Source organism: Cnephaeus nilssonii (genome assembly GCF_951640355.1).
Source record: "Cnephaeus nilssonii genome assembly, chromosome: 6".
In the NCBI taxonomy this organism is placed as follows: domain Eukaryota; kingdom Metazoa; phylum Chordata; class Mammalia; order Chiroptera; family Vespertilionidae; genus Cnephaeus; species Cnephaeus nilssonii.
In genome coordinates this window covers 311,710-329,059 of record NC_137077.1, presented here as the reverse complement: position 1 = coordinate 329,059, position 17,350 = coordinate 311,710, and the positions used below count along the sequence as shown (strand labels likewise).

The 17,350-nt window shown below is 61.1% G+C and overlaps 1 protein-coding gene across 3 annotated transcripts in view; it reads left to right on the top strand.

The window, feature by feature from the left end:
* PPP6R2 (protein phosphatase 6 regulatory subunit 2) overlaps positions 1–16,376 on the top strand; it is a 51,731-nt gene extending 35,355 nt beyond the window's left edge. The window contains exons 4-22 of one of the 3 annotated variants that reach the window (XM_079774325.1): positions 1,426–1,491; positions 2,829–2,941; positions 3,221–3,334; positions 3,556–3,682; positions 4,417–4,569; positions 8,389–8,568; positions 8,919–8,983; positions 9,923–10,038; positions 11,118–11,203; positions 11,488–11,565; positions 11,883–11,980; positions 12,465–12,522; positions 12,673–12,797; positions 12,894–13,048; positions 13,288–13,450; positions 13,533–13,621; positions 14,024–14,171; positions 15,258–15,497; positions 15,601–16,376. In XM_079774325.1, the coding sequence (XP_079630451.1) occupies positions 1,426–1,491; positions 2,829–2,941; positions 3,221–3,334; positions 3,556–3,682; positions 4,417–4,569; positions 8,389–8,568; positions 8,919–8,983; positions 9,923–10,038; positions 11,118–11,203; positions 11,488–11,565; positions 11,883–11,980; positions 12,465–12,522; positions 12,673–12,797; positions 12,894–13,048; positions 13,288–13,450; positions 13,533–13,621; positions 14,024–14,171; positions 15,258–15,497; positions 15,601–15,652 (2,226 nt within the window). In that variant the 3' untranslated portion in view covers positions 15,653–16,376. The remainder of the gene's footprint in view (positions 1–1,425; positions 1,492–2,828; positions 2,942–3,220; positions 3,335–3,555; positions 3,683–4,416; positions 4,570–8,388; positions 8,569–8,918; positions 8,984–9,922; positions 10,039–11,117; positions 11,204–11,487; positions 11,566–11,882; positions 11,981–12,464; positions 12,523–12,672; positions 12,798–12,893; positions 13,049–13,287; positions 13,451–13,532; positions 13,622–14,023; positions 14,172–15,257; positions 15,498–15,600) is intronic. The other 2 variants (XM_079774323.1, XM_079774324.1) reach the window with 2 other exon arrangements.
* The last annotated feature ends 974 nt before the right edge of the window (positions 16,377–17,350 follow it).

Genomic DNA, 17,350 nt, shown 5'->3' with positions numbered 1-17,350 from the left:
TGGCTTGCACAGCAGGCTGGACCCGAGTGAAGGGGCTCAGCACTGGCGTGTACTGAGTGAAGGGGCTCACCGCTTCCCATGCCGCGTGGTGCCTCCCCTGGGGCCATCGGGCTCTGGTCAGGGCTGGTCTGGACTCTGCACCTTTTCCATTGTCCTTTCTCAGTCCATTCAGAAGCAAGAGCAGAATGTTCCTTCTCCCCCCACCTCAAGCAGAACCCCAACTTTCCTCACCGCCCCACCCCGCCCCGCGGCCTCAGGCAGGACCTCCTGCAGCTCTGCCCTGCAGACTTGAGAAAGGCAGAGCCAGGCAGGGAAAGGCAGAGACCACGGGCCTGTTGCTTGTCCTGCAGTGTGTGCCCGTGTCTGTCCTGATGGTGTGTCTGTCCTGATGGTGCTTATGGCCGTAGCTCCCTGAGGGCTTTCCCAGAAAGAGGGGGAGAAGAGGGTTTCTCAACCCAGAGAGGCAGGAGATCAGTGCTGGCAGCCTGTCCCTGGTGCTTGGTGGGGTGTGGTTGCCATGCAGTTTAAAGTAGGATAAACCATTGGTCCTCCTTGCCCATTTCCCAGCCCCTGGAATCGGTGACAGTGCTCATCAAGGTGGCAGGGCTCAGTCCTAGGCTAATAGGCCCTCGGTGAGCCTCCCACTAAGACCAGTCACAGCTCACGCCCGCAGCAGGCGCAGCATCACGTCTGCTGTTCCTCCGAGCTGGAGGGAAGGCTCCCTGTGCAGTCCTGGGCGCAGATCATCCGTCTGGGTGAGGAGGTGCTGGGGGAGCTGGGCGTGACCCAGGCTGCCCAACCACCTAGCCCTTGAACCCCCCAGTGCCCAGCACGTCAGCCCTGGCGGGGCTCCTGCGGCCTCACCAGGGTCCTGGTGCTCCTGGCCTTGGAAAGGCCCTGGTGCTGCAGGAGCAGAGGCTGAGCCCTGGCGGGCGCTTCTCCCTGCACACCCAAGGGTCACGGGTTCCCTTCCGGGTCAGGCTCCTATCCAGGTGGGGGGTTCTATCCTCAGTCGGGGCATGTACGGGAGGTAATCGATCGATGTTTCTCTCCCTCTTTCTTCCTTTCTCTCTAAAAAATAAAAATAAAGACATATCCTTGGATGAGGATTAAAAAAAAAAAGCAGCAGCTGCGCTGGGCCAGCACTGGGCGGGCTCCTCAGGCAGAGCTGGCGTGTGAGTCACCCGTTAGGACACATGCGGCGCTTCCTCCCCATGAACGTCCGGTCGCTCCAGAGTTAGGTCACTGCCTGTTCTCTCTGGGCCTGGGGACACGTGTTGGGCAAAGAGCCTGTGTCCCGCATATGCTGGCATATGCACACCACATTGGTGCGTGTGTAGGTTGTGCGTGGCGCTCCAGGCACGGAAGGAAGTTTCCGTGCGGTTAGACGTGAGCAGAACCGTCACAGTCTCCTTTCCCTTCCAGTGGCTCAATGAAGAGAGGATCATCCAGAGACTCGTGGAGTTGATCCACCCCAGGGAGGATGAAGATGTGAGTACACGTACACGCCTCAGAGCCCGCCTCGCCAGGAGCCCTCCCCGGGCCGTGGGGCAGCGCCCGCTGCTGCGTCCGAGGGGCAAGGCGGCCTTTCTGCCCAGGAGGACCATGGCACACCTCTCGTCCTTCTGTCGAGCACTGACTCAGAGACTTTGTTACTGACGAGTAGCGCGCATGCATTATAGAGCCGCTAGCACAGAACTGTGTTCGTTTCCTATGCTTGAGTAACAAATTGCCCCAAAACTCATTTGCTCACAACAACAAGTATCTGTGGGTCATTGATGTGGACACAGCCTAGCAGGTCCTCTGCCCAGGGTCACTCAGGGCTCGACTGGGGGAGGAGGGTTTGCTCCCAGGGTTACCGGTGCCTCAGTCACTGGACTGTCAGCAGGACTCAGGTCCTTGAGGGCGACTGGCTAGGCCAGCCTCAACCCCAGGCCCTGGGGCCTCTCCACAGGGCAGCCCGCAGTGTGGCTCAGCTTCCCTCGGGGAGATTAGGCGGGAGAGGCTCCTGCAGACTCTCCTCTGAGCGCGAGGCTCTGCTGTGCTCTGCTCCCTGCAAGGGAGTGTCTGGTTCTGGCCGTGCTCAAGGCCGGGTTGGAGGGGAGAGCTCTGGCCGGAAGTTCCCCTGCCAGGGAGAAGCATGGGGGTGCCAATGGTGTCTGTCCCGTCACCCCCCAAGGGTGTCTGCGCCGATGCCCCCTGAGCCTGAGCTTTGGGGCTGATGGGCCTGTCCACGGGCCACAGGCAGGTGCGAGGCCACAGGGCCAACCTGGCTGCTCCCGTTTCTCCCCGAGATGCTGGTGCAAGCCCGTCCTTTAGCCGCGTGTCCTGATGCCCCGACAAGGGGCCAGGCTGCATGTCTAACCGTGTCCACTGCCCCGAGGAAACCCCTGTGACCCGCCAGTGCCCTGGGTCAGTTCTACATTTCCCCGGGGTCACGTTTCCCTCAAAAGCCGCGTCCTTTGTGTCTGTTTTCACGGGACTCCTCTGAGTAACAGGAGCTCCTTGTTAGGGTAAAAGACGGGATCGGGAGGTGGTCCCCTACGCAGTGCAGCTCACCATGGTCCGAGGGGCAGGCGCCTTGCGAGCCAGTGGAGCATTGAGAGCCCGGGAACTCGTACATGCCTCAGAGCCCGCCTCGCCAGGAGCCCCTCACCGGGCCGTGACAGTCTAGTGCGCCCTGACAGTGGGAAGCAGAGCAGACACCTCGGGAATGACCTGGTTTAGAGCGTGTCCCCAGCTTCCAGAAGACGCGCAGTGGGCTCTGTCCGCCAGCGGGTGCTGACACGTCCCCTGGCCCTAACGCAGCGCCGTGTCCGTCTTCGCAGAGGCAGTCCAACGCTTCCCAGACGCTCTGCGACATCGTCCGGCTGGGCAGGGAGCAGGGCAGCCAGCTGCCCGAGGCCCTGGAGCCGGACCCCCTCCTCGCAGTGCTGGAGTCGTGAGTGCTGCGGGCTAGCGGGGTGCTGGCGGGTGCTGGTGGGTGGGGTCTCTGAGTTAGGAGTGCGTCTCCAAGCCTGCCCTGTAAACGCAGACATAGCCACTCCCTCTGGTTCGGACTCTGAGGAGCTGGCTGTGAAATGCTCACCGGACCCAGAGCTAAGTTGAGGGCCTGTTTCCCCCGGGAGGTCTCTAGGCAGGTTCCCGAGGGCAGGCCAGCAGGGCAGGGAGGGAGGCGTGCTCTGTTTGCCCTGCTCCAGGCAGTGACCGTGTGTGACAGGCAGGACTGTGTGGAGCAGCTTCTGAGGAACATGTTTGACGGGGACCAGACCGAGAGCTGCCTCGTCAGCGGGACGCAGGTGCTGCTGACCTTGCTGGAAGCCAGGCGGGCTGGGTGAGTGCCTCGTGGGGAAGGCATCGCCCGGCACTGGGCGCCACCCTCCATGGCAGGCGGCTCGAGTATGGGCCGTCGCCTGGGAATGTTCTCTCAAGGCCTCAGGCCCCTCCTCTCTGTAAGTCACCAAACCTCTTGAGATGAGGGGGACGTTGGGCAGGGGAGGGAGATGCCACGGAGGCCGGGGCTGTCCCCGTCTCCATCTGCTTCCTCATCCACAGGACAGAGGGCCTGGTGGATGCCTTTTCTCAGGGACTGGAGAGGCTGTGCCCCATCAGCCGCAGCGTCTTGCACGGCATTGAGCCGAGGCTGAAGGACTTCCACCAGCTCCTGCTCCACCCGCCAAAGGTACAGGACCTCAGACAGCAGAGCGCCCCATGGTGATGCGGACGCCTGGACACGCTCCCTGCTGTTCCCTGACCTGACGAGGACCAGGCGATGCCAGTGCCTTGTTTCCAGACCCCCTGCTGCATGTCCGTCTACACGGGGATGGGGGTGGGCATTTTGCAGCCCCCGATGACTTGCATTCTGAAATAGGGGTCGTCTGAGAGCCCACGTTCACCGTCCGCCTGGCCTCTGAGGGCGCCCAGCCCAGGGCCAGGGATCCCAGAGGAGGCCCCTTGCTCAGCTCAGCAGCTCTAGGGGGTGCTGGGGTCACGCTGAGGAGACTCGCTCTCTCACTGCCCCCCAGGCTGCCTCCCCCACCAGAAAGGAAGCTTCACAGAGGTAGAGGTTCTGGAACATTCTGTTAACAGAAAGGTGGCTACGTGATGCTGCACATGCGGGATCAGAGAAGACCCGTGTGCAGTCTCCTAAGAGTTTCCAGGTGGCCCTGAGAGCGCTGGTCCTACCTCGCACACAGGTCTCACACTCCAGGGTGCTCACCCCTGCAGCTGGGGGAGCTTCTGGGTGCAGACCCCGCACTCACTCTGATGCCTCCTTCCCTCTCCCAGGCAGTGCTGCCTCGAGGAAGGCCCCCTCCTCACCTCCCGAGCTGTGCCACAGCGTGGACCCCAGCTGGGCCCTTGAGCAGTGGTCACGCTGGGCTGCAAGGGTCAGTGAGTGGTGCTCTGTGTTTGCAGAAAGCCGCAATCCTGACCACCATCGGCGTGCTGGAGGAGCCCCTCGGGAACGCCCGCCTGCACGGCGCCCGCCTCATGGCTGCCCTGCTGCACACCAACACGCCCAGCATCAACCAGGAGCTCTGCCGGCTCAACACCATGGGCTTGCTGCTGGTGAGCGGCCCGCTCCTCCTCCCCTCCCCCACGTGGCAGTGGGCAGGCTAGGCAGGTGCCCAGGGCAGGCCCAGCAGGCAGGCATCTGGACCTCAGCCTTGGGGGTGGGCCTTGGGAAGCTCTGGGTTGGTCCTGAGACAGGCCCAGGCTGACCACAGCCTGAGCGAAGGTGGGACAGCCCGGCCTCGGTGCAGCTCACGGAGGTGGCCCTGCGAGCAGAGGCGGGTGTCTGTCTGTCTGTCTGAGGGAGGGGTAATAAGGTCACGCCCTTCCAGACCTGTGCCCGAGGGAGGACTTTGGTTTTAGCCCTTCAGCACAGAGCATCCCAGAGGAGCAGCTGCTCGCTCTCCACAGGGCACCCCAGCACTTCCTGTCAGAGCCAGTGGGGGCGCCTCCATTCAGTGCCTGGAGGATGCCTGGGTGTCTGAGGAGAGGGCCCGCCAGGCAGAGGGGTGCTGAGGGGAGGGGCATGGCTCTGTGGGGCACCACAGGCAGATGCATCCTCAGGCTGCTCTTGGGCCGTGCCCTTGGGCCTCTGCTCCCAGAAGGAGCCAGCCTTGGAGCTGGGTCTGGAGTACTGGCCTCTCCAGGTTCTTCCAGATTTGGAAACCCCAGTGGGTTATGAAGGACTTTCCTTTTCCTCTCCTAAAAATAGTTTTCTCTTTTCCACCCTCTCTTTATCTTTACTGTGGTGAAAAAAATACATAACATTTACCAGCTTAATAATTTTAAGGGTTCCAATTCAGTAGCAGTAAGTACATTCACAGTTTATATAACCACCCCACTGTCTGTTTGCAGAACTTTTTTATCTTCAAACAGAAACACTGACCGTTAGGCAGTCGATCCCCATGCCCTCCCACAGCCCCTCTAGCCCCCACGCTACGTTTTGCCTGAGTTTGGCTACTGTGGGGCCTCATGTAAGTGGCATCACCCGTGTTTGGCTCTTTGTGTCTTGCTTGTTTCACCGACCACGTTGTCTTCAAGATTCGTTCATCCCTGCTGCGGCAGGTATCAGAATGTCCTTCCTTTTTATGGCTGAATCGCCTTCCATTGTAGACACACTTTGCCCATTCCCTTAGTTGATGGATGTGTGGGTTGCTTTCCCCTTCGGCTGTTTTATTTATTTAATTTTTATTGACTTTAGAGAAAGGAAGGGAGAGAAAGAGAGAGTTAGAAACATCAGTGATTAGAGAGAATCATTGATTGGCTGCCTCCTGCATGACCCCTACTGGGGATCAAGCCTACAATCCAGGCATGTGCCTGTGATCGGAATCTAACCCGGGACCCTTCAGTCCCCAGACCGACGCTCTATCCACTGAGCCACACCGGCTAGAGCCCCTTGGCTGTTTTGAATGAAGCTGCTGTAAACATGGATATGCAAATTCCTGTTTGAGTCCAGCTTTCCCTCTGGCGAACGTGTGCCCAGAAGTGGGTTGAGGGGTCACGGCGTCCTTCTGTGGCCAGCGATCCGGGGAAGCACCGCTTTCCTTCCCGCTGGCAGTGTAGGAGGGAGCCAGTGTCCACACCCTCACCAAACGGGTTTTTCGTTTTCTGTAAAAATGGCCGTCATGATGGCTGGGACGTGGTATCTCGTGGTGGTTTTGATTTGCATTTCCCTAATGGTTGGTGATGCTGAGCACCTGTTCATGTGCTTTTGCTCGCCATTTGTGTATTTCCTTTGAACAGCTGTCCAAGTCCTTTGCCCATTTTTGAGTCAGGTGGTTCTTTTGATGGTTGTTGAGTTATAGGAGTTCTTTATATAATCTGGATTAAGGTTTTTTAGTGAATTCTTCTCAATTCTGTGGGTTATCTTTTCACTCCATTTACACACACTAGTTTTTAATTTTAATGAAGTTCAATTTATCTGTTGGTGTCATATCCAAGAAATCATTGCCAAATCCACTGTCATGCCACTGACCCCCTTGTTTTCTTCTAAGAGTTTTATAATTTTAGCTCTGTCAGGTCTTCGATGCATTTTGAATTAATTTGTAAATGTAGTCTAAGGGAGGGTTCAGCTTCATTCCCCTGCCTGTGCATGTCCAGTCCCCGGCACCATTGGTTGGAAAGACTGTCCTTTCCCCACTGAGTGGTTTGGCATCCTGTTGGAAATCAGTTGGCCATGTATGTGAGAGTTTATTTCTTGACTCTCAACTCTCTTGCCTTGGTCTCCATGTCTATCCTCACGCCAGGACTACCTGCTACTGATTACTATCCTTTTGTAGTAAGCTGTGAAATGAAGTGTGAGTCCAACTTTTTTGGGGGGGTCAAGATTGTTTTCCTTTGGGGATCCCTTGTGATTCCCTATGAATCTTAGGATGGGTTTTTCTATTTCTAAAAAAAAAAAAAAAAGCCATTGAGTGGCATTTTGAAGAGACTGCACTGAGTCTGTGGATCACTTTGGTGATGGTGTCAGTCTCAGAGCCCGTCTTCCCGCCCTGGCCTGGTGCCTTCTCAGTGACTCAGGTGTCTGCTCTCCTCGGTCGTGTATACACGTCTCTCACCTCCTGGGTTCATTCATTCCTAAGTATTTTCTGTTTTTGGATACTATTGTAAATGGAATTATTTTCTTAAAACTTTTTTTTGGATTATTAGTGTCTAGAAATGCAGCTGATTTTTGTGTTGATTTTGTATTTGGAACTTGTTTATTAGGTCTAACAGTTTATGTGAAATGCGTAGAGTTTTCTTCATATTTGATTGTGTCATCTGAAAAGAGATAATTTGACTTCTTCCCTTCCAATTTGGACACTTTTCGTATCTTTTCCTTCCCTCCTCGCTCCGCTAGAACTTGCGTACGGTGCTGAGCAGAAGTGGCAGGAGCAAGCAGCAGGCCCGCTCCTGACCGTAGAGGAGAAGCCTGTGGCCTGTCACCACTTGGCAGGTGCTGGCTGTGGGCTTGTCATGAGGCCCTTTGTCGTGTTGAGCAGGTTTCCTTCTATTCCCAGTTCATTAAGTGTTTTTATTTTTAAGAATTGCTGAACTTTGTCAATTGCTTTTTCAGTATCAGCTGAGATGATTATATGGTCTTCGTCCTTTGGTCAGTAGACACTGACCATCGTGATTGATTGATTTTCATGTTGAATTGTCCTTGCATCCAGAAATAAAACCCTCGCAGTCACAGTGTGTGATCTGTTCAATGTGCTGCTGAATTTTGCTGGTATTTTGTTGAGGATTTTTGCGCACATCCTGCTCCGCCCCCACCCTGCCCCCTGCGCCCGCCCTCCCTCTGGGTAGGCATCAGAGTCAGGACGTAGGCCGCTGTGGCCTCTGCTCTGTGTGAGGTGCCAAGGGGGTGCAGACAGGTGAACCTCGCCCCCCGCTGTTGCCTCCTCACCTGCGTGGGGAGGGTCAGAGATTCAGGGGCAGCTGTGCTTGTTCCCCCGCCCCGCCCCGCCCCGTCTGGAAGAGGCTGGGCTTCAGCTGGTGGAGCTCAGGTGTGGGCCCCTCTGGGTTTCTGTGGGAGTGTCCATACGTGCACCTCCTCACGTGACCGTCCCTTCTGGGTGTTTGCGAATTCAACACACTTCCACTGAGTCATGGGTCAATACACAATCCTAAAGGAAGAATACGAATCCCACATAATAGAATGTGTAGAATGTAGTTAACAGGGATCTTACTAGGAAATACACAGCCTTTAAAAACCCACGGGATAAAGAGAGAGGCTACAAATGAGTTAAGCTTCTAATTTGGAGACAAGAAGATTGGCCCTCGGGCATGTTCAGATGCCTCTGCGTGGCTCTGCAGAGGTTTCTCATCGAGGGAGGCTCTCAGGCGCCGCCTCCCACCTGCTGCCAGCCACGGCCCCTCCCTGCCTGTCCCCAGGACCTGTTTTTCAAGTACACCTGGAATAACTTTCTGCACCTCCAAGTGGAACTGTGCGTGGCTGCGATTCTCTCCCACGCCCCCCGGGAGGACAGAGCTGAAGTCAGTGGACCCGAGAGTGGGGACTCGGAGAGCCCGCTGCCTGCTGCCAGCCACCCCGAGAGCACGATGGTGACCCACGTGAGTCCTGCCAGGCGCCGCGTGGCGCTGCGTGCTGAGCCCGGCCACACCGCCGGAGGCCCTCCCCCCTGCGTTTTCTTTTCTGATCCTCACGTGACCTGGGTGAGCTGCCCTCCTTTTGACCATGAGAGAGGAAATCACAGAGAAAGGGCATGAGAAAACATTCCGGGATTTTGGGTCCTTTGAGTCCACATGCGTGATCCTCGACGAGACGCATCCCCTTTCCTACTCACCCGGGAGCGCTTCGCACGATGCTCCTCGCCTGCTTGCTTGCTAAGCCCACTCGGCTCATGGAGGGTGGAGGGGAGCACGCAGCCCCTCGGACCCTGACCAGTCAGCCTGTCCCCCAGCTGTTCCAGAAGTGCTGCCTGGTCCAGAGGATCCTGGAGGCCTGGGAGGCCAATGACCACACACAGTAAGAACCACCGGGGCTCGAGGGTGTGTGCCAGGCCCAGTGGCCCCGGGGCTCCGGGGAAGGTTTGGTTTCCAGAGGGGCTTCTGCTGCTGTTGACACCGCTGCTGGGCGGCCAGGGAGGCCGGGGCTGAGCTGACACGAGCCAGGCAGTCCCCGGGCCGGGCCGGGCTCCTTCCCCTCAGGCTCCTCACCAGCCTGGCTCCCGGGGCCTCCTTCACCTTTTCCTCTGCCCCCTCGCCTGTCCTGTGCCCACAGTGTGTCCCAAATCCCCCATTTCCCCATCCCAGCACCAGCCACTTCTACCACTGAGCCCTTGAACCCTCAAAAGAGTGTCCAGGCACTTCCTGCTCCCTCCCTGCCCCATGCGGCCTCTGTGAGCAGCTGGGCTCTTTCTGAAACAGATGGTGTCACTTCTGCCTGAAGTTCCTGGCCGCCCGGATCCCAGGATGGCCTGCAGGGTCCAGTGTGGCAGCCCTCCCTCTGCCCTGCCCGCTATCCTGGGGGGTGCCTCCCTCCCCGGTCTATCCCTCATCTCCTGCTCTTACTGAACCCGAATGTCAGCGCAACCACAGGCTGGCGGCTTCCCCGGTCAGTGCACATGGTGCCCGGGAGGCCCTGCCCACACCTGTGCTCGCAGATTGCTGCTGGACTGGGTGTTTCCCTGGGCATTAGGCCCCGGGCCGTGCTGGGAGGGCCCGGGCCTCGGGCAGCTGGGGTCTGCGTGCAGGGCAGGGCTCAGCACTGGACGGCCCGCAGGGCTGCAGAGGCTGAGCAGGCCCTGCTGGTACATGGGGAGTGCAAGCTTTGAGCCCGTTTTCTGGTCTGCACAGGGGGTGGGAGTAGCACCTCCCAACGCAGGCGAGGCCATGAGGAGGGACTCGGGGGCGGTAGGCAAGGCCCAGGCCTGGCAGCTGCCCTCATGCTGCCCTTTGCTTCCAGGGCAGCAGGTGGCATGAGGCGCGGGAACATGGGCCACCTCACCCGGATCGCCAACGCGGTGGTACGGAACCTGGAGAGGGGTGCCATGCAGACCCCCGTCAGCGAGGTTATCCAAGGTGAGCCCTGGGCTGGGTCTGGCTGCCGTGCCCCCCACCCCTCAGCAGGTGGTAGCTGCCTGGCGACCAGGACAGTCGGCTGCCTTGCCTCGTGGGGGTCTTCCCACGGCTGGGTGTGAGCCCCGGTGTGTTCTGTTGGGCAGACGTCTGTTCACGCTCAGGGCACACCATGCAGTCCAGCTGTTCCAGTCAGCCCCTCCCCGGCCAGGCCTCACCTCTGCCCTCGGCCTGCCTCCTGGGCTGCTTCCTACATCGAGAGGCAGGGCCACGTTCCTGGCGGCTCGTGCCCTGACCCTTCCATCGCACGTCCTGGCACTGTCTGCAGCTCCGGGCTTCACGAGCTGAGCCGGGAAGGGCCCATGTGGCCTTACTGGGGAGGAGGGTGCCAGGCAGACTGAGCAGGGTGTGCCCAGGGTGCAAGAGGCCGACAGGTGGGTGGACTGGGAGATGGCCAGGCGGTGGAGTGTGTTGGAGGCGGGGGGCGGCGTGCAGATGCTGTGAGCCCAGAGCGGGCACAGGGTGCACTGGCATTCAGTTGTGCTGCTGGGAAACAGCCCTGCAGGTGGTCGTCAGTCAGACCGCAGGCGTGGCCTTGCTGGACCTGGCGTGTCTCCGCGTGTCAGCCTGTGGTTCCGGGCAGATGTGAGCCCAGGAGGTCCGGAGGAGGAGGGTGTTCTCTGTCAGTGCCTCGGGCTGGGGTCAGGCCTCCTGGTCCCTCGGTCTCATGATGAGGATGGGGGCCCAGAGAAGGCTCCCCAGGATGGTCCAGGTGGGGAGGCGACGGGCAAGTGGAAGCTCTTCGCTGTGATCTTCCCTCACCGTTTCCAGGGCATGAATCGTAGCCTCCGACCTCTCCGAAAAACGGGTGGGGGCATGCGGGTTGTGCAGAGGCCGGGTCGTCGGCCGCTTTGTTACAGAAGCCGACGCTGGCGTGTCTGTCAGGGGCCCCTTGGGGTCCCTTGTGCACCAAGTAAACTCAGGCTCTGACACCCGCCGAGTCGGGCCCTGTGCCCGCACAGGCTGCCTGGGACCTGCAGTGGCTCTCGGGACCTTGGGACCAGGCAGCACTTCCCTTGCAGGGCTGCCTGCAGATTGCCGTGGGCGCTGGGAGAGCTTTGTGGAGGAGACGCTGACGGAGACCAATCGCAGGAACGCTGTGGACCTGGTGAGGAGTCTCGTCTGCTCGTGCGTGCGCCTGCGGCCGAGCGTGTGCTGCAGCCTCTGCTCCGTGTCCAGACACAGACCCTCTGACCACAGGCCTGGGCCACCCACGTGCGGGCCTGAGGCCCCGAGCAGAGCTGCTGTGGCCGCTCGGTCCCATCCCTGTCGTGTCAGGAAGCCCAGTGTGGTCTAAGAGGCCTGTGCCCAGACCCAGTGTGGGCTGCAGGTCGGGAGCAGGTTAGGCACCAGCCCCGGGCGCCAGCTCACGCCCACCCTCTACTGTTGCAGGTAAGCACCCACCTCCACCCCTCGAGTGAGGATGAGGACATGGAGGGCGTGTTCCCTAACGAGCTGTCCCTTCAGCAGGTGCGTGTGGCCAGGCCCTTCTCCGCAGTCCTAGCGGCACTGAGGCCTCTAGGCGTCCCGTGGCATATCACCAAACTGCCGAGGGAGATGGCGAGGGGAGCAGTGCTCCTTGCGCCTGGCCCTGGCCCTCACCCTGGCCCTCACCCTGTACCGAGTTTGGGAACCTCCCCCCAAGCCATTTACATGGATGGGGCCTTTGGGGACACAGCGGGTGAATTACAAGTCAAATAGGCTGTTTGGGTGTGACCACACGCACACGCGCCCTGTGTGGCCCTGAGCGGGAGGAGCCCGAGTCTGAGGCTGTGCCCGCCCCCCAGGCCTTCTCCGAGTACCAGGTCCAGCAGATGACGGCCACATTCGTGGACCAGTTTGGCTTCAACGACGAGGAGTTTGCAGACCAGGACGACAGCGTCAAGTGAGCCCAGCATGTGCCTGGCTGCCTCCCTCGCACACCACAGCCCTGATTTGTGCCATCACCCCTCTCCCAACCCCCACCCAGTCCCTTTTGGCAGGGTGGAGGTGGGCTCTGCTAGAGGCCGCCCCGTTTCCTCAGCTGAGCCAGGTGTGAGCTGTGTGGGAGGGGCTGGGCAGAGGGTCCCTCGCAGCCTGGAGACTCCCTCAGGGAGGGCAGGTCATCCCATGTCCAGACCAGATGCGGCAGCCAGGTGCGACTCCCCAGGCTGCCCCTCAGCGCGGGGAGAAAGCAAATGAGCTCAGGGCATGGGCCCCCCCGGGTGACCCACACCCTGGACTGGCTCGGAGTCGGCCTGTGCTCTCAGCCCCACTGCTCTGGGCTACAGACTCCCCCGGCCTCCGGCCAGCCCCTGACGCGCCCACCACGCCGCGGCCTTGAGGGGTCACCCCGATGCCACGCGCTGAGCGCAGCGTTCTTCTTCCAGCGCTCCCTTCGACAGGATCGCAGAGATAAACTTCCACATCGACGCCGACGAGGACAGCGTGAGTCTCCACTCAGTGTTTGTCGGAGGTGGGTGGGCAGCGGGGGCGAGGGGCTGCTCCCCGGGAGCCCTGTCCCTCCCTGGCTGGGCGCCCGTCCTGTGCGGCTGCGGGCCAGGCCTCGGGAGCTGTGTGAACACGTGGCCCCCACAGCCCAGCGCGGCTCTGTTTGAGGCCTGCTGTGGGGACCACATCCAGCCCTTTGACGACGACGAGGACGATGACATCTGGGAGGACAAGGAGACCCACTGTGCTGCCCGGGGCCTGGGCAGAGCCAGGTGTGTGCCCGCCCGCCCTGCCTCAGCTTCCCTGAGGGACAGGGGGGCCCCGGCCCGGTTGTGATGTCCCCCTGAGCTGACTGTGCTCCCCCCCAGGTTTGGGGGCCCTCCCGCCGCAGAGAGCTGCCCAGAGAACGGCCTGGCGCGTGGAGACCGGGATGGGGCGGAAGCCGATGGGGATGTGGCTCCCGCAGGGGCTCCTCAAGCCGCTGCCCAAAAGGGCGGTCCTCATGTGGAAGGTGGCTCAGAAGGTAGGTACTTGGGGTGCAGCATTCAGGCTGGGCAGGGGCACAGATGGTGGAGGACTGGGTGCCCTGTCTGCGCCCTGGAGTGTGTGGTCCTGCGGGCTCCCCACGCCCCAGCGACCAGGGCCCATGCTGAGGCTCAGTCCTTGGCCCTCAGCCACACGCCCAGCAGCCCGGTGGGGGCGCCACTGCTGTGTGTCTGGCTGCATCTGGGCTGAGGACTCTGGTCTCGTCTCCTCCGGCAGGTGCCACGTGGACGGTGTTTGATGAGCCGGCGAACCCGACGGCTGCCGCCCCGGGAGTGGCGATGGACGTGGGCTCCAGTGTGTGGGCAGCCAGGGCCCCCAGCACCACGGCTCTGGAGGAGAAAGGCTGGGCCAAGTTCCCCGACTTCCAGCCCTTCTGCTGGTGAGGAGGCAGGGCGGGCGGCAGACACGCCCGTGTCGGGCAGCGTCTCCCTGCACGGCCTCAGCCTCGGCTTCGTTCACAGCTCTGAGTCGGGGCCCAGGTGCAGCTCCCCGGTGGACATAGGACCCGGCGATGCCCAGGGCGGCCTGAGCCAGGGCCCAGAGAGAACCCGTGAGTCGTAGCAGCTCCGATGGCAGGGCAGCGGGCGGAGTGGCCCAGGCCCAGGATGGGTGGAAGGCCTTTGAGCCGCCCTTAGAGGGAGGGGCTGCCCCTGCATCTGTCTGTGCCACCGGGACCCCTGGCAGCCTTCCTCATGCCTCGCACGCCCTGGGCCACCTCGGTGGCAGCTGGGGGGCCTGTCCAAGGTGTCCGGCCCTGAGCCCTTTGGACAGGCTGGGAAGCCCCAGGCTGTCGAGGGCCACGTTGGGAGGGGTGGGACTTGGAAGCCACAGGGAGGACAGTTCCTTCGCCGGCAGACACACCCCTTGGCAGGCGGCGTGTGGACAGGTTCTGTCCCGAGTTTGGGGCTCCTCTGCCCTCACCAGTGCCCCCCCCCCCGCCCCTGTCTTGCAGTTGGCCCCGCCTCCCCGTGTGCCTGGAGTGTGTGTGTCTCCAGGGACGCCCCTCTGGGAGCCTCCGGCAGCGATGAGGACGAGCAGAAGGCGGCTGTCAGTATGGGCCCTGGCCAGGAGGCCCCCCCACTGCCCACGCCGGTCCCCAGGTGTGCAGGACGGGGTGGGTGCCATTGTCCACAGCTCTCCGCTTGCTCAGGAGAAGGTGGACCCTGTGACCCCGCAGAGGTGGGCGCTGTGGGGAGGGATGCACGGGGTGAGCAGAGGACCTGAGTGTCCCACCCCAGGGACCTGAGAATGGGGCCGCCCCACCCATAGGCCCACCTTGGAGAGAATGGCCAGGCCCTGCTGAGCCACTACCCAGGCTCTGGGGTGGCCCTGGGTGGTGGGGAGGGGGTTGGTTCAGCTTTTATCCTGTCTGGTATGTGCCAAGTCCCAGCCACGTGCCCACCTAAACCAGGTGCCTTGGAAATAAATGCCTGTCGCGCTCAGACAGTGGGGGGATGTTAGGGCTTTGCAGCTGACCTCTGATGGGGGGGGTGACCTCCGTGCAAGCTGAGCCCCCACATGTCCCATCCCTACCCTCAGGGAGAAAGGCCAGGCTGGGCTGGGGGGCAGGCAGCACAGCAGCTGTTGTGGGAACTAGGGAAGGAGTGGTGGGCAGCCAGCGGGGGAATGCGGGCAGCGCTGCTGGAGCCGATGTGATGGCCCGATGTGACGCGTGAAATGCAGTCACAGCAGGCGGTGCTGAGGGAGATGGCGCCTTCCCACCCACCCTGGTTCTCACCTGAGGTGGAGCTCTCTGTGCATCCCTTTGGTGGGGGTCCTGCTCTGGCTCACAGGAAGTGGGGCAGGGCTCTGACGAGCAGAAAAGCAGGCCAGGCAAGGGGGCAAGCCTGGGGCTCCTGTGGGGTTTAGCTCCTTAGAGAAGCATTACAGTTCTTAAACTTCCCCCGACCTCTCCCCTCCTAAACAGCTGTCCTCTGACCAGCGGGTTAGGTCTATTCCACATGCTGCCCACCGCACCTGGTGCAGCCCCACGAGGCCCCACAAGCCCCTCCTGCCTGCTCTGCAGGCTCCCGGGGTCCTTGTAAGGGTGGTGGTGACATGACACAGTAGAAGCATGTGCTGGGCAGGTGTGGGCCAGGCTGGGCGAACCCTCCTGGGCTGCAAGAGGGGCCAGGCTGTCCCTAGGCCACATCATGCCAGGTCACTGAGCCCACACCTGCCCACAGGGCTGCCAGCACGCTGCCAGGTCCCACCTCCTCTGCACCTTCAGAAGCCACCTCCACCCTGGCGGGGGCTGTCCCCCCCGAGGCAGCCTCCACAGCTGTGAGCAAGGCCAGTCCTGCCCCAGCCCCCACCGGGGTGCTGGCTGTGGCAGTGCCCCCAGGGCCCATGGTGGCCGTCACCACAGCCACAGCCACAGCCGGCCCAGCTGTCTCCACAGTGGCCGTTCTGGGGACAAAGGACAGGTGAGCAGGCTGGGCCGGGGTTTGGGGGTGGCGTTGGGGGGACTGGACAGGGACCAGGGACCCTTGGACCCTTAGGTTCCAAGCCCCACTCCTCTTCCTGCAGGAAGATGGCTGCCCCACCACCTGCAGGAGCCGCCTCCAATGGCCCTGTGTGATGCTGCCACCCAGCCAGGGCGCGCCCTTCATCGAAAACCTACCTGGTGATGCAATTTGTCTTTTTTAATTTAATTTAATTTTAAAATAAATGCTGCATTGGTAAAGCTGGCAGTTGGACCCAGTCGGACGGCCCAGCTCGCGTCGCTCCTGCCTGACCCCATGCACAGCAATAAGCCTTCAGACGTGCGCTCTGCCTGCCAGAGCCAGGCCACAACCCCGGTGTCACAAGGACTGAGGCGTGATGGGCGCGGACGCCACAGGCTGCCAGCCTGTTTTTACCGATTTTTAAACAACGCAGAGAGAGCCGTGTTTGCACTTTGTACCTGGCTGCAGTGAAGGGTCTCCCTGACTCGGGACAGATGTCCAGGGCTGGGCTGGCCACACGGGTCTTAGCTGCCCAGGGGCCCTGGGAACTGGCCTTTGAGCCAGGATGCAAAATTTGACTGCCTTAAAAATACCAAGACCCTCACAGCCCGGCAGGGGTATCCCGGCCTTGGCACTCCGGTGCGTTTGGGCACCTGGCAAGAGCTGGCCATGGGCATGCAGGAGGGGGCAGGGGCAGAGACTGGCCCCAGCAGTGCTGGGTGGGTGGGGTCTGCACCGGCTGGGGCAGTGCCATCGTCCTGGAAGGCCTGTAGAGTGTGTGATGCTGAGTCCATTTTTAATGTTCTGATGATCTCTGACAGGGCACCCAAACCCCAACTCCCAATAAAGTTGTGTTATTCTTACAACTGAGTCTTGTGAAGCTGCACACCCTGGAGCCCACCCTGGCCAGTGGGGAGGGAGGGGTGTCTGCTGCCCCAGGCTCACCCGTCACAGCTGCAGGTCTCAACACCTGAGCAACAAGGAGCAAAAACACTGAGCTTTTTCTCCTTGTGAAGCAACCTCTGCCTGCAGCTCACGACTCCAAACATGAGGGCCGCCCTGTCCTCCCTGGCCAGGCGGGAGGAGGGTCTCCCAGGAAGCCCTGGTGCTGTCCTGACCTTGCCCTGGTGCCACTGCTTTGGTGACTTCCAGCTTATGCCCCTGACCCCAGGGAGCAAGCCTCATGGCCCCACAACATCCAGGCACAGGACCTCAAGCCTGTCGGTTTCCTGGGTGTTAGAAACGGTCCCACATACGTCAGCATGGCGTGGGAGGACCTGGGGGTCCCACCCCTACCCCCTACCCCCTGTGCTGGCAGAGGCCCCGCCTGCACCTGTGTCCACCTCTGCTTATCTTCTACTCGACAGATGCCACCTCCAGCTAGGCCCTCACACCACCAGCCCCCAGACCCCTGCAGTGTTCTCTCAGCTCTGTAACACCCATCCCCCACACCCCACAGGTGAGGCTGGGGCCGGTGGGACTCGTGTCTGAATGGGAATGGAGCCCATTACGCCCAAGACTTGCTGGGGGGCAGACAGGCATGTGGAACTGATTCTCAGAACCAAGGTCATCAGTAAAGCTACCATGCCTGCCTCAGGGCCATGCCCGCGCCACATCCTCAGGCACCCTGATCAGCGACCAGCATGGACCCATGACCCCATCCTCCAGCCCCTCCGCCCAGTCCGCCCTCTGGACAGCCTCCCGAGAGCCATGCAAGTGACCGACTCCACCTCCCCTTATGGAAACCACTGCCTCATCGGCACCAGGGACGTCCTCAGGCTGTGTGACCCCACAGCCACCCGTGGCCAGGGGGACGATGGCAAGGCCCAAGC